General features: G+C 57.3%; 1 protein-coding gene across 1 annotated transcript in view; it reads left to right on the forward strand.

The window, feature by feature from the left end:
• MED24 (mediator complex subunit 24) overlaps positions 1-9,778 on the forward strand; it is a 28,108-nt gene extending 18,330 nt beyond the window's left edge. The window contains exons 6-9 of the mRNA XM_075580136.1: positions 3,841-3,860; positions 6,022-6,102; positions 6,478-6,626; positions 9,125-9,778. Coding sequence (XP_075436251.1) covers positions 3,841-3,860; positions 6,022-6,102; positions 6,478-6,626; positions 9,125-9,241 — 367 coding nt within the window. The 3' untranslated portion in view covers positions 9,242-9,778. The remainder of the gene's footprint in view (positions 1-3,840; positions 3,861-6,021; positions 6,103-6,477; positions 6,627-9,124) is intronic.
• The last annotated feature ends 1,904 nt before the right edge of the window (positions 9,779-11,682 follow it).

The following is an 11,682-nucleotide window of genomic DNA, read 5'->3' on the forward strand; positions in this document are numbered from 1 at the left end:
GGGTACACTGTGTATAGTGTGCGCAGTACAGAGAGGTGCCGGGTACACTGTGTATAGTGTGCGCAGTACGGAGAGGTGCCCGGGTACACTGTGTATAGCGTGCGCAGTACAGGGAGGTGCCCGGGTACACTGTGTATAGTGTGCGCAGTACAGAGAGGTGCCCGGGTACACTGTGTATAGTGTGCGCAGTACAGGGAGGTGCCCGGGTACACTGTGTATAGTGTGCGCAGTACAGAGAGGTGCCCGGGTACACTGTGTATAGCGTGCGCAGTACAGGGAGGTGCCGGGTACACTGTGTATAGTGTGCGCAGTACAGAGAGGTGCCCGGGTACACTGTGTATAGTGTGCGCAGTACAGAGAGGTGCCGGGTACACTGTGTATAGTGTGCGCAGTACGGAGAGGTGCCGGGTACACTGTGTATAGTGTGCGCAGTACAGAGAGGTGCCGGGTACACTGTGTATAGCGTGCGCAGTACGGAGAGGTGCCGGGTACACTGTGTATAGTGTGTGCGCAGTACAGAGAGGTGCCCGGGTACACTGTGTATAGCGTGCGCAGTACGGAGAGGTGCCGGGTACACTGTGTATAGTGTGCGCAGTACGGAGAGGTGCCGGGTACACTGTGTATAGTGTGTGCGCAGTACAGAGAGGTGCCCGGGTACACTGTGTATAGCGTGCGCAGTACAGGGAGGTGCCCGGGTACACTGTGTATAGTGTGCGCAGTACAGAGAGGTGCCCGGGTACACTGTGTATAGCGTGCGCAGTACAGAGAGGTGCCTGGGTACACTGTGTATAGTGTGCGCAGTACAGAGAGGTGCCCGGGTACACTGTGTATAGCGTGCGCAGTACGGAGAGGTGCCCGGGTACACTGTGTATAGCGTGCGCAGTACAGAGAGGTGCCGGGTACACTGTGTATAGTGTGCGCAGTACGGAGAGGTGCCGGGTACACTGTGTATAGTGTGCGCAGTACAGGGAGGTGCCCGGGTACACTGTGTATAGTGTGCGCAGTACAGAGAGGTGCCCGGGTACACTGTGTATAGTGTGCGCAGTACAGAGAGGTGCCCGGGTACACTGTGTATAGTGTGCGCAGTACAGGGAGGTGCCCGGGTACACTGTGTATAGTGTGCGCAGTACAGAGAGGTGCCCGGGTACACTGTGTATAGTGTGCGCAGTACAGAGAGGTGCCCGGGTACACTGTGTATAGTGTGCGCAGTACAGGGAGGTGCCGGGTACACTGTGTATAGTGTGTGCGCAGTACAGAGAGGTGCCGGGTACACTGTGTATAGTGTGCGCAGTACAGAGAGGTGCCCGGGTACACTGTGTATAGTGTGTGCGCAGTACAGAGAGGTGCCCGGGTACACTGTGTATAGTGTGTGCGCAGTACAGAGAGGTGCCCGGGTACACTGTGTATAGTGTGTGCGCAGTACAGAGAGGTGCCGGGTACACTGTGTATAGTGTGCGCAGTACGGAGAGGTGCCCGGGTACACTGTGTATAGTGTGCGCAGTACAGAGAGGTGCCGGGTACACTGTGTATAGTGTGTGCGCAGTACAGAGAGGTGCCCGGGTACACTGTGTATAGCGTGCGCAGTACAGAGAGGTGCCGGGTACACTGTGTATAGTGTGTGCGCAGTACAGAGAGGTGCCCGGGTACACTGTGTATAGCGTGCGCAGTACAGGGAGGTGCCCGGGTACACTGTGTATAGTGTGCGCAGTACAGGGAGGTGCCCGGGTACACTGTGTATAGTGTGCGCAGTACAGAGAGGTGCCGGGTACACTGTGTATAGCGTGCGCAGTACAGAGAGGTGCCCGGGTACACTGTGTATAGTGTGTGCGCAGTACAGAGAGGTGCCCGGGTACACTGTGTATAGTGTGCGCAGTACAGAGAGGTGCCCGGGTACACTGTGTATAGTGTGCGCAGTACAGGGAGGTGCCCGGGTACACTGTGTATAGTGTGCGCAGTACAGAGAGGTGCCGGGTACACTGTGTATAGTGTGCGCAGTACAGGGAGGTGCCCGGGTACACTGTGTATAGTGTGTGCGCAGTACAGAGAGGTGCCCGGGTACACTGTGTATAGCGTGCGCAGTACAGAGAGGTGCCGGGTACACTGTGTATAGTGTGCGCAGTACAGGGAGGTGCCCGGGTACACTGTGTATAGTGTGCGCAGTACAGAGAGGTGCCGGGTACACTGTGTATAGTGTGCGCAGTACAGAGAGGTGCCCGGGTACACTGTGTATAGTGTGCGCAGTACAGAGAGGTGCCCGGGTACACTGTGTATAGTGTGCGCAGTACGGAGAGGTGCCGGGTACACTGTGTATAGTGTGCGCAGTACAGAGAGGTGCCCGGGTACACTGTGTATAGTGTGCGCAGTACAGGGAGGTGCCGGGTACACTGTGTATAGTGTGCGCAGTACAGAGAGGTGCCCGGGTACACTGTGTATAGTGTGCGCAGTACAGAGAGGTGCCGGGTACACTGTGTATAGTGTGTGCGCAGTACAGGGAGGTGCCGGGTACACTGTGTATAGTGTGCGCAGTACAGAGAGGTGCCGGGTACACTGTGTATAGTGTGCGCAGTACAGAGAGGTGCCCGGGTACACTGTGTATAGTGTGCGCAGTACAGAGAGGTGCCCGGGTACACTGTGTATAGTGTGCGCAGTACAGAGAGGTGCCGGGTACACTGTGTATAGTGTGCGCAGTACGGAGAGGTGCCCGGGTACACTGTGTATAGCGTGCGCAGTACGGAGAGGTGCCCGGGTACACTGTGTATAGTGTGCGCAGTACAGAGAGGTGCCTGGGTACACTGTGTATAGTGTGCGCAGTACAGAGAGGTGCCCGGGTACACTGTGTATAGTGTGCGCAGTACGGAGAGGTGCCGGGTACACTGTGTATAGTGTGCGCAGTACGGAGAGGTGCCCGGGTACACTGTGTATAGTGTGCGCAGTACAGGGAGGTGCCGGGTACACTGTGTATAGTGTGTGCGCAGTACAGGGAGGTGCCCGGGTACACTGTGTATAGTGTGCGCAGTACAGAGAGGTGCCCGGGTACACTGTGTATAGTGTGTGCGCAGTACGGAGAGGTGCCCGGGTACACTGTGTATAGTGTGTGCGCAGTACAGAGAGGTGCCCGGGTACACTGTGTATAGTGTGCGCAGTACAGAGAGGTGCCCGGGTACACTGTGTATAGTGTGTGCGCAGTACGGAGAGGTGCCCGGGTACACTGTGTATAGTGTGTGCGCAGTACAGAGAGGTGCCCGGGTACACTGTGTATAGTGTGCGCAGTACAGGGAGGTGCCCGGGTACACTGTGTATAGTGTGCGCAGTACAGAGAGGTGCCCGGGTACACTGTGTATAGTGTGCGCAGTACAGGGAGGTGCCCGGGTACACTGTGTATAGTGTGTGCGCAGTACGGAGAGGTGCCCGGGTACACTGTGTATAGTGTGTGCGCAGTACAGAGAGGTGCCCGGGTACACTGTGTATAGTGTGCGCAGTACAGAGAGGTGCCCGGGTACACTGTGTATAGTGTGTGCGCAGTACGGAGAGGTGCCCGGGTACACTGTGTATAGTGTGTGCGCAGTACAGAGAGGTGCCCGGGTACACTGTGTATAGTGTGCGCAGTACAGGGAGGTGCCCGGGTACACTGTGTATAGTGTGCGCAGTACAGAGAGGTGCCCGGGTACACTGTGTATAGTGTGTGCAGTACAGGGAGGTGCCGGGTACACTGTGTATAGTGTGTAACTCTCTCGTGCTATAATAAGATCACTATTTCCTCGAGTGCGGCGCCCGGGATGGAAAGGAGAAGTGGGCTCCGGGGGACGTGGCTTTTAATGACGTGGCATTTCTGAGGCCCAGTGGCACAGCCGCGTCACCCAGCGCCGCGTCACCCAGCGCCGCGTCACCCAGCGCCGTGTCACCCAGCGCCGTGTCACCCGGATGTTGCGTCAGCCGTACACACAGGAGTGGCTCTGCTCGGCATCACTCTATGTTACATGAACGTAGCCGTGGGTTTTCCAATCGGAGTGGTGCCCTGGCACGCTCATATCCTGTGCCGTGACCTCTCGCACGCTCATTTCCTGTGCCGTGACCTCTCGCACGCTCATGCCCTGTGCCGTGACCTCTCGCACGCTCATGCCCTGTGCCGTGACCTCTCGCACGCTCATGCCCTGTGCCGTGACCTCTCGCACGCTCATGCCCTGTGCCGTGACCTCTCGCACGCTCATGTCCTGTGCCGTGACCTCTCGCACGCTCCCGCCCTGTGTCGTGACCTCTCGCACGCTCATGCCCTGTGCCGTGACCTCTCGCGCGCTCATGCCCTGTGCCGTGACCTCTCGCGCGCTCATGCCCTGTGCCGTGACCTCTCGCGCGCTCATGCCCTGTGCCGTGACCTCTCGCGCGCTCATATCCTGTGCCGTGACTTCTCGCGCGCTCATATCCTGTGCCGTAACCTCTCGTATCCTGTGCTGTGACCTCTCGCACGCTCGTATCCTGTGCCGTGACCTCTCGCACGCTCGTATCCTGTGCCGTGACCTCTCGCACGCTCATATCCTGTGCCGTGACTTCTCGCGCGCTCATATCCTGTGCCGTGACCTCTCGCACGCTCATTTCCTGTGCCGTGACCTCGTGCATAACTTTCTGATGAATGGTAGAAGGTGTTGGGGGGGGGGGGGGGGTGAGGTGCAAACCTGGATATTTGGGGCTATGAGGGGTTCCTGGGCTGCCTGTAACCCGAGGGGTTCCTGGGCTGCCTGTAACCCGAGGGGTTCCTGGGCTGCCTGTAACCCGAGGGGTTCCTGGGCTGCCTGTAACCCGAGGGGTTCCTGGGCTGCCTGTAACCCAAGGGGTTCCTGGGCTGCCTGTAACCCGAGGGATTCCTGGGCTGCCTGTACCCCGAGGGATTCCTGGGCTGCCTGTAACCCGAGGGGTTCCTGGGCTGCCTGTAACCCGAGGAGTTCCTGGGCTGCCTGTAACCCGATGGGTTCCTGGGCTGCCTGTAATCCGAGGGATCACTGGGCTGCCTGTACCCCGAGGGGTTCCTGGGCTGCCTGTAACCCGAGGGGTTCCTGGGCTGCCTGTAACCCGAGGGATTCCTGGGCTGCCTGTAACCCGAGGGGTTCCTGGGCTGCCTGTAACCCGAGGGGTTCCTGGGCTGCCTGTACCCCGAGGGGTTCCTGGGCTGCCTGTAACCCGAGGGGTTCCTGGGCTGCCTGTAACCCGAGGGGTTCCTGGGCTGCCTGTAACCCGAGGGATCCCTGGGCTGCCTGTACCCCGAGGGGTTCCTGGGCTGCCTGTAACCCGAGGGGTTCCTGGGCTGCCTGTAACCCGAGGGGTTCCTGGGCTGCCTGTAACCCGAGGGATTCCTGGGCTGCCTGTACCCCGAGGGATTCCTGGGCTGCCTGTAACCCGAGGGGTTCCTGGGCTGCCTGTAACCCGAGGGATCCCTGGGCTGCCTGTAACCCGAGGGGTTCCTGGGCTGCCTGTAACCCGAGGTATCCCTGGGCTGCCTGTAACCCGAGGGGTTCCTGGGCTGCCTGTAACCCGAGGGATCCCTGGGCTGCCTGTACCCCGAGGGCTTCCTGGGCTGCCTGTAACCCGAGGGGTTCCTGGGCTGCCTTTAACCCGAGGGGTTCCTGGGCTGCCTGTAACCCGAGGGGTTCCTGGACTGCCTGTAACCCGAGGGATTCCTGGGCTGCCTGTAACCCGAGGGGTTCCTGGGCTGCCTGTAACCCGAGGGCTTCCTGGGCTGCCTGTAACCCGAGGGCTTCCTGGGCTGCCTGTAACCCGAGGGCTTCCTGGGCTGCCTGTAACCCGAGGGGTTCCTGGGCTGCCTGTAACCCGAGGGGTTACTGGGCTGCCTGTACCGTGTGTACGGGGAAGGGATCTGGCTGCCGGGGGAGGTGGGGGGGTGACCGTGTGTACGGGGAAGGGATCCAGCTGCCGGCGGGGGGGGGTGGGGAGAGGTGACCGTGTGTACGGAGAAGGGATCCAGCTGCCGTTGACCGTGTGTAATTCCGTGTCCTTATCTCCCTCCCGCAGCAGATCGTCCCATGAACAACTCCCTCTCCGCCTCGCAGATACACAACGTCAGCGCCAAGGAGCCGCTGAACAGGGTGCTGGGTAAGGCGTCCGTCCCCTCCCCCCACGCACCCCCAAAACAGCGGGAGGTTGGGATATATGGATGGGTCATCCGCACACCCCTTCTATATACGGGAGACCCCTTCTATATACGGGAGACCCCTTCTATATACGGGAGGCCCCTTCTATATACGGGAGACCCCTTCTATATACGGGAGACCCCTTCTATATACGGGAGACCCCTTCTATATACGGGAGACCCCTTCTATATACGGGAGACCCCCGTTAGTACATTGGTGGCCCATCACCACGGGGGTCACACGTTGGACCCCGGGAAAGCCGAACCTCGTGTGCACCCCCCCACCCCCGCCGCAGGCGTTACGTTAACCTTGTTCTCCCCACCTCCCCCCTCCCCAGCCAACCTGTTCCTGCTGATCTCCTCCATCCTGGGCGCCAAGACGTCGGGGGCGCACACGCAGTTCGTCCATTGGTTCATGGAGGAGTGCGTGGAGAGCCTGGAGCCGGGCGGCAAGGGCGGCATCCTGCAGTTCATGCCCTTCAGCATGGTGAGCGCGGGGTGGGGGACGGCGGATACAGCGGCCATGTTTGAGCGCTGGATCGGTGCAGGGGAGGGGGTTGGCGAGGATCTGTTGACCCGGCGAGCGAGCGGATTGGCCTGTAGCATTGCCGTCCAACTCCAGTCCCCTCAAATGCCATGTATTCAGGATAGCCCTGCTTCAGCACAGGTGGCTGAGCCACCTGTGCTGAAGCAGGGGTATCCGGAATGACAAACACAAAATAACTAAAATCAGCGCTAGACCTATATAAACAGCGCTCTGCACGATGCATGTGAAATGCAAATAAAAGTGCAGCCGTGTGTCTATAAGGGGAATTATCTCTAGAACTCCCCAAATCAATAGTGAAAATACAAATATAGAGAATGACCTGGTGCAGAGATATTCGTGACAGATTAATGATATAACAATACAATATCAATGAATAAAGGATATAGGGGATGAGAGTGGGGTCCTTTCTTTCAGCTGTTTGAATGATAAGTGAACTCAGTTCCCAAAACTTGTGAAGATAACGGGGGGGGCGGGGGGGGGGTTCTCCTTCCGGCCGCTATCCTGGGATGTGCGATAAGAACCAGGGACAAAACATTGCGCAGTGTTGTTTCAGCGATCGAATCCCCCCCATATACAGCTTCACCCCGCGCCTGCTTACTAGATGCACAGCAGGCAGCATGCAGCGGGGGGGGGGGAATCTGTGTTCTTCCCAGTCCCGGCGTTTTCAGGCACAGCACGAGCCCCGCGCGGTTCGCCGTCTCCGGACGGGCTCGGAGAGAATATCCGTCTCTGGGTGATGTCATCTGTGTCCGCCCCCCGTATTCCTGTATATATAACTCCGACCGGGGATAAAAAAAGGGGGCAGAGGATTGCACAATACCTAAAACACCTTTTAATACCTCCAACTCTCGAGCAGACATATACTCACAGACACAGCGAGTCCTAAAATTAGTAGGAGCGCCCGGGCCGGCTGTCCAGCAGCAAGCACCAGTCCCTGGCAGTCCTCGCCGGTAGCCGCGCGTATCTCGCGTTGCTCCGGTGTCGGCGCGGTGACGTCACCGCTTCCGTTCCCACACAGGCGACCGAATGTGAAGGCAGGCCGGCGTCTCCTTAGGCTCCTCCCTACGCGTTTCGTGACGGGGGTGGGGCGTCTCTTCTTCAGGGGATCGTGGAGCCTATACAATCCCTTGTACTTAAATAGTCCCGTGTTAACCCGTTGTTAGCTGGAGCACTTATGAGTCAGACAAGAGGGGAATTGTACCACTGACTTCAATGGCAGTGGTGGGGTTAAATCACCTCGTGTTGGAGATTCCAAACAATGCGCGATTAATCGATGTTATCGCAATGAACTTTACAACTATGTTTATCTGCTCTATTTTTAATTGTTGTAAAGTTCATTGTGATAACATCGATTTAATCGCCCATTGTTTGGAATAATTGTCACGAATATCTCTGCACCAGGTCACTCTCTATATGTGTATTTTCACTAGGGATATCCTGAAACCTTGACCAGGTGGTGACCCCCCCACCCCCACCCCTGGCCTATCGGGTGTCCTGATCAATCGGAAAACTCACTGGATCAATACCCGGCCTGTGTGTTATCCTGATGAGTATTGATCCGGGGAACACTCTGGTAATGGCGAGATAGAGGCAGAGGTGGGTTCCCGGGGAGAGGAAGTGATCAGCAGGGAGTATAGGCAGGTTATTGATCAAGGGGAACAGGGGATTAGGAGTCAATATTGGCCCAGGAGAGAGACAATTGATCAGGATATCATATAGATGGAGTATTGATCAGGATATCATATAGGTGGAGTATTGATCAGGATATCATATAGATGGAGTATTGATCAGGATATCATATAGATGGAGTATTGATCAGGATATCATATAGATGGAGTATTGATCAGGGAGAGAGGTGATTGATCAGGTATAATATAGAGTATTGATTAGGGAGATCTGACGGAACAGGCAGAATTAATTAAATGCAAAGTTCATCTGTTCTTTCTCCCCCCCCCCAGGTGTCCGAGTTGATCTGTTCTCTCTCCCCTCCCCCCCAGGTGTCCGAGTTGATCTGTTCTCTCTCCCCTCCCCCCCAGGTGTCCGAGTTGATCTGTTCTCTCTCCCCTCCCCCCCAGGTGTCCGAGTTGATCTGTTCTCTCTCCCCTCCCCCCCAGGTGTCCGAGTTGATCTGTCCTTCTCTCCCCTCCCCCCCAGGTGTCCGAGTTGATCTGTCCTTCTCTCCCCTCCCCCCCAGGTGTCCGAGTTAATCTGTCCTTCTCTCCCCTCCCCCCCAGGTGTCCGAGTTAATCTGTCCTTCTCTCCCCTCCCCCCCAGGTGTCCGAGTTAATCTGTCCTTCTCTCCCCTCCCCCCCAGGTGTTCGAGTTAATCTGTCCTTCTCTCTCTCCCCTCCCCCCCAGGTGTCCGAGTTAATCTGTCCTTCTCTCCCCTCCCCCGCAGGTGTCCGAGTTAATCTGTTCTTCTCTCCCCTCCCCCCCAGGTGTCCGAGTTGGTGAAAGTTTCCACCCTCTCCAGCCCCAAAATCGTACTGGCCATCACGGACCTGACCCTCCCGCTGGGGCGAAGAGTCGCCGCTAAGGCCTTAACCACACTCTGACCCCCCCACAGGTCTGCCCCCAATGCCACGCAGGCGGGGCGCAGGAAACGCGCCGGTTTTCGCTCCCGCGGGGCGCAGCAAACGCGCCTGTTTTCGCTCCCGCGGGGCGCAGCAAACGCGCCTGTTTTCGCTCCCGCGGGGCGCAGGAAACGCGCCTGTTTTCGCTCCCGCGGGGCGCAGGAAACGCGCCTGTTTTCGCTGCCGCGGGGCGCAGGAAACGCGCCGGTTTTCTCTCCCGCGGGGCGCAGGAAACGCGCCTGTTTTCGCTCCCGCGGGGCGCAGGAAACGCGCCTGTTTTCTCTCCCGCGGGGCGCAGGAAACGCGCCTGTTTTCTCTCCCGCGGGGCGCAGGAAACGCGCCTGTTTTCTCTCCCGCGGGGCGCAGGAAACGCGCCTGTTTTCGCTCCCGCGGGGCGCAGGAAACGCGCCTGTTTTCTCTCCCGCGGGGCGCAGGAAACGCGCCTGTTTTCGCTCCCGCGCGTCTCTTTATTTGTATTTATTTTTTTATTACCGTGCGGAGAATAAAGAATAAAGACCTCGATGTGTCAGAGAAACTGTGTGTAAAAGCGTCACAAATAACACGGGCGGAGTGTGTGTCTCTTCTTACGGCTTTGTGCGAATTGTGTTATTAAGAAAAAAGAGGGGTGCAGAGCTCAGTGTTTGGGGCAGAGGGGTGCAGAGCTCAGTGTTTGGGGCACAGGGGAGATATATGGAGGGGCAGAGGGGGGATATGAAGGTGCTGAGGGGAGATATATGGGGGTGCAGAGTGGAGATATATGGGGGTGCAGAGTGGAGATATATGATGGGGCAGAGGGGAGATATATGGAGGGGCAGAGGGGAGATATATGGGGGTGCAGAGTGGAGATATATGGAGGGGCAGAGAGGAGATATATGGAGGAGCAGAGGGGAGATATATGGAGGGGCAGAGTGGAGAGATATGGAGGTGCAAAGGGGAGATATATGGGGGTGCAGAGGGGAGATATATGGAGGTGCAGAGGGGAGATATATGGAGGGGCAGAGGGGAGATATATGGGGGTGCAGAGTGGAGATATATGGAGGGGCAGAGAGGAGATATATGGAGGGGCAGAGGGGAGATATATGGAGGGGCAGAGGGGAGATATATGGGGGTGCAGAGGGGAGATATATGGGGGTGCAGAGGGGAGATATATGGGGGTGCAGAGGGGAGATATATGGGGGTGCAGAGTGGAGATATATGGGTGTGCAGAGGGGAGATATATGGGGGTGCAGAGTGGAGATATATGATGGGGTAGAGGGGAGATATATGGAGGGGCAGAGGGGAGATATATGGAGGGGCTGAGGGGAGATATATGGGGGGGCAGAGGGGAGATATATGGGGGGGCAGAGGGGAAAGATATGAAGGTGCAGAGGAGAGATATATGGAGGGGCAGAGGAGAGATATATGGAGGTGCAGAGGGGAGATATATGGAGGGGCAGAGGGGAGATATATGGAGGGGCAGAGTGGAGATATATGGGGGTGCAGAGTGGAGATATATGGGGGTGCAGAGGGGAGATATATGGAGGGGCAGAGGGGAGATATATGGAGGGGCTGAGGGGAGATATATGATGGGGTAGAGGGGAGATATATGAAGGTGCAGAGTGGAGATATATGGGGGTGCAGAGTGGAGATATATGGGGGTGCAGAGGGGAGATATATGATGGGGTAGAGGGGAGATATATGAAGGTGCAGAGGGGAGATATATGGAGGGGCAGAGGGGAGATATATGGAGGGGCAGAGGGGAGATATATGGAGGGGCAGAGTGGAGATATATGGAGGGGCAGAGGGGAGATATATGGAGGGGCAGAGTGGAGATATATGGGGGTGCAGAGTGGAGATATATGGGGGTGCAGAGGGGAGATATATGGAGGGGCAGAGGAGAGATATATGGAGGTGCAGAGGGGAGATATATGGAGGGGCAGAGGGGAGATATATGGAGGGGCAGAGTGGAGATATATGGGGGTGCAGAGTGGAGATATATGGGGGTGCAGAGGGGAGATATATGGAGGGGCAGAGGGGAGATATATGGAGGGGCTGAGGGGAGATATATGATGGGGTAGAGGGGAGATATATGAAGGTGCAGAGTGGAGATATATGGGGGTGCAGAGTGGAGATATATGGGGGTGCAGAGGGGAGATATATGATGGGGTAGAGGGGAGATATATGAAGGTGCAGAGGGGAGATATATGGAGGGGCAGAGGGGAGATATATGGAGGGGCAGAGGGGAGATATATGGAGGGGCAGAGTGGAGATATATGGAGGGGCAGAGGGGAGATATATGGAGGGGCAGAGTGGAGATATATGGGGGTGCAGAGTGGAGATATATGGGGGTGCAGAGGGGAGATATATGGAGGGGCAGAGGAGAGATATATGGAGGTGCAGAGGGGAGATATATGGAGGGGCAGAGGGGAGATATATGGAGGGGC

Source organism: Ascaphus truei, chromosome 23, assembly GCF_040206685.1.
Source record: "Ascaphus truei isolate aAscTru1 chromosome 23, aAscTru1.hap1, whole genome shotgun sequence".
NCBI lineage: Eukaryota > Metazoa > Chordata > Amphibia > Anura > Ascaphidae > Ascaphus > Ascaphus truei.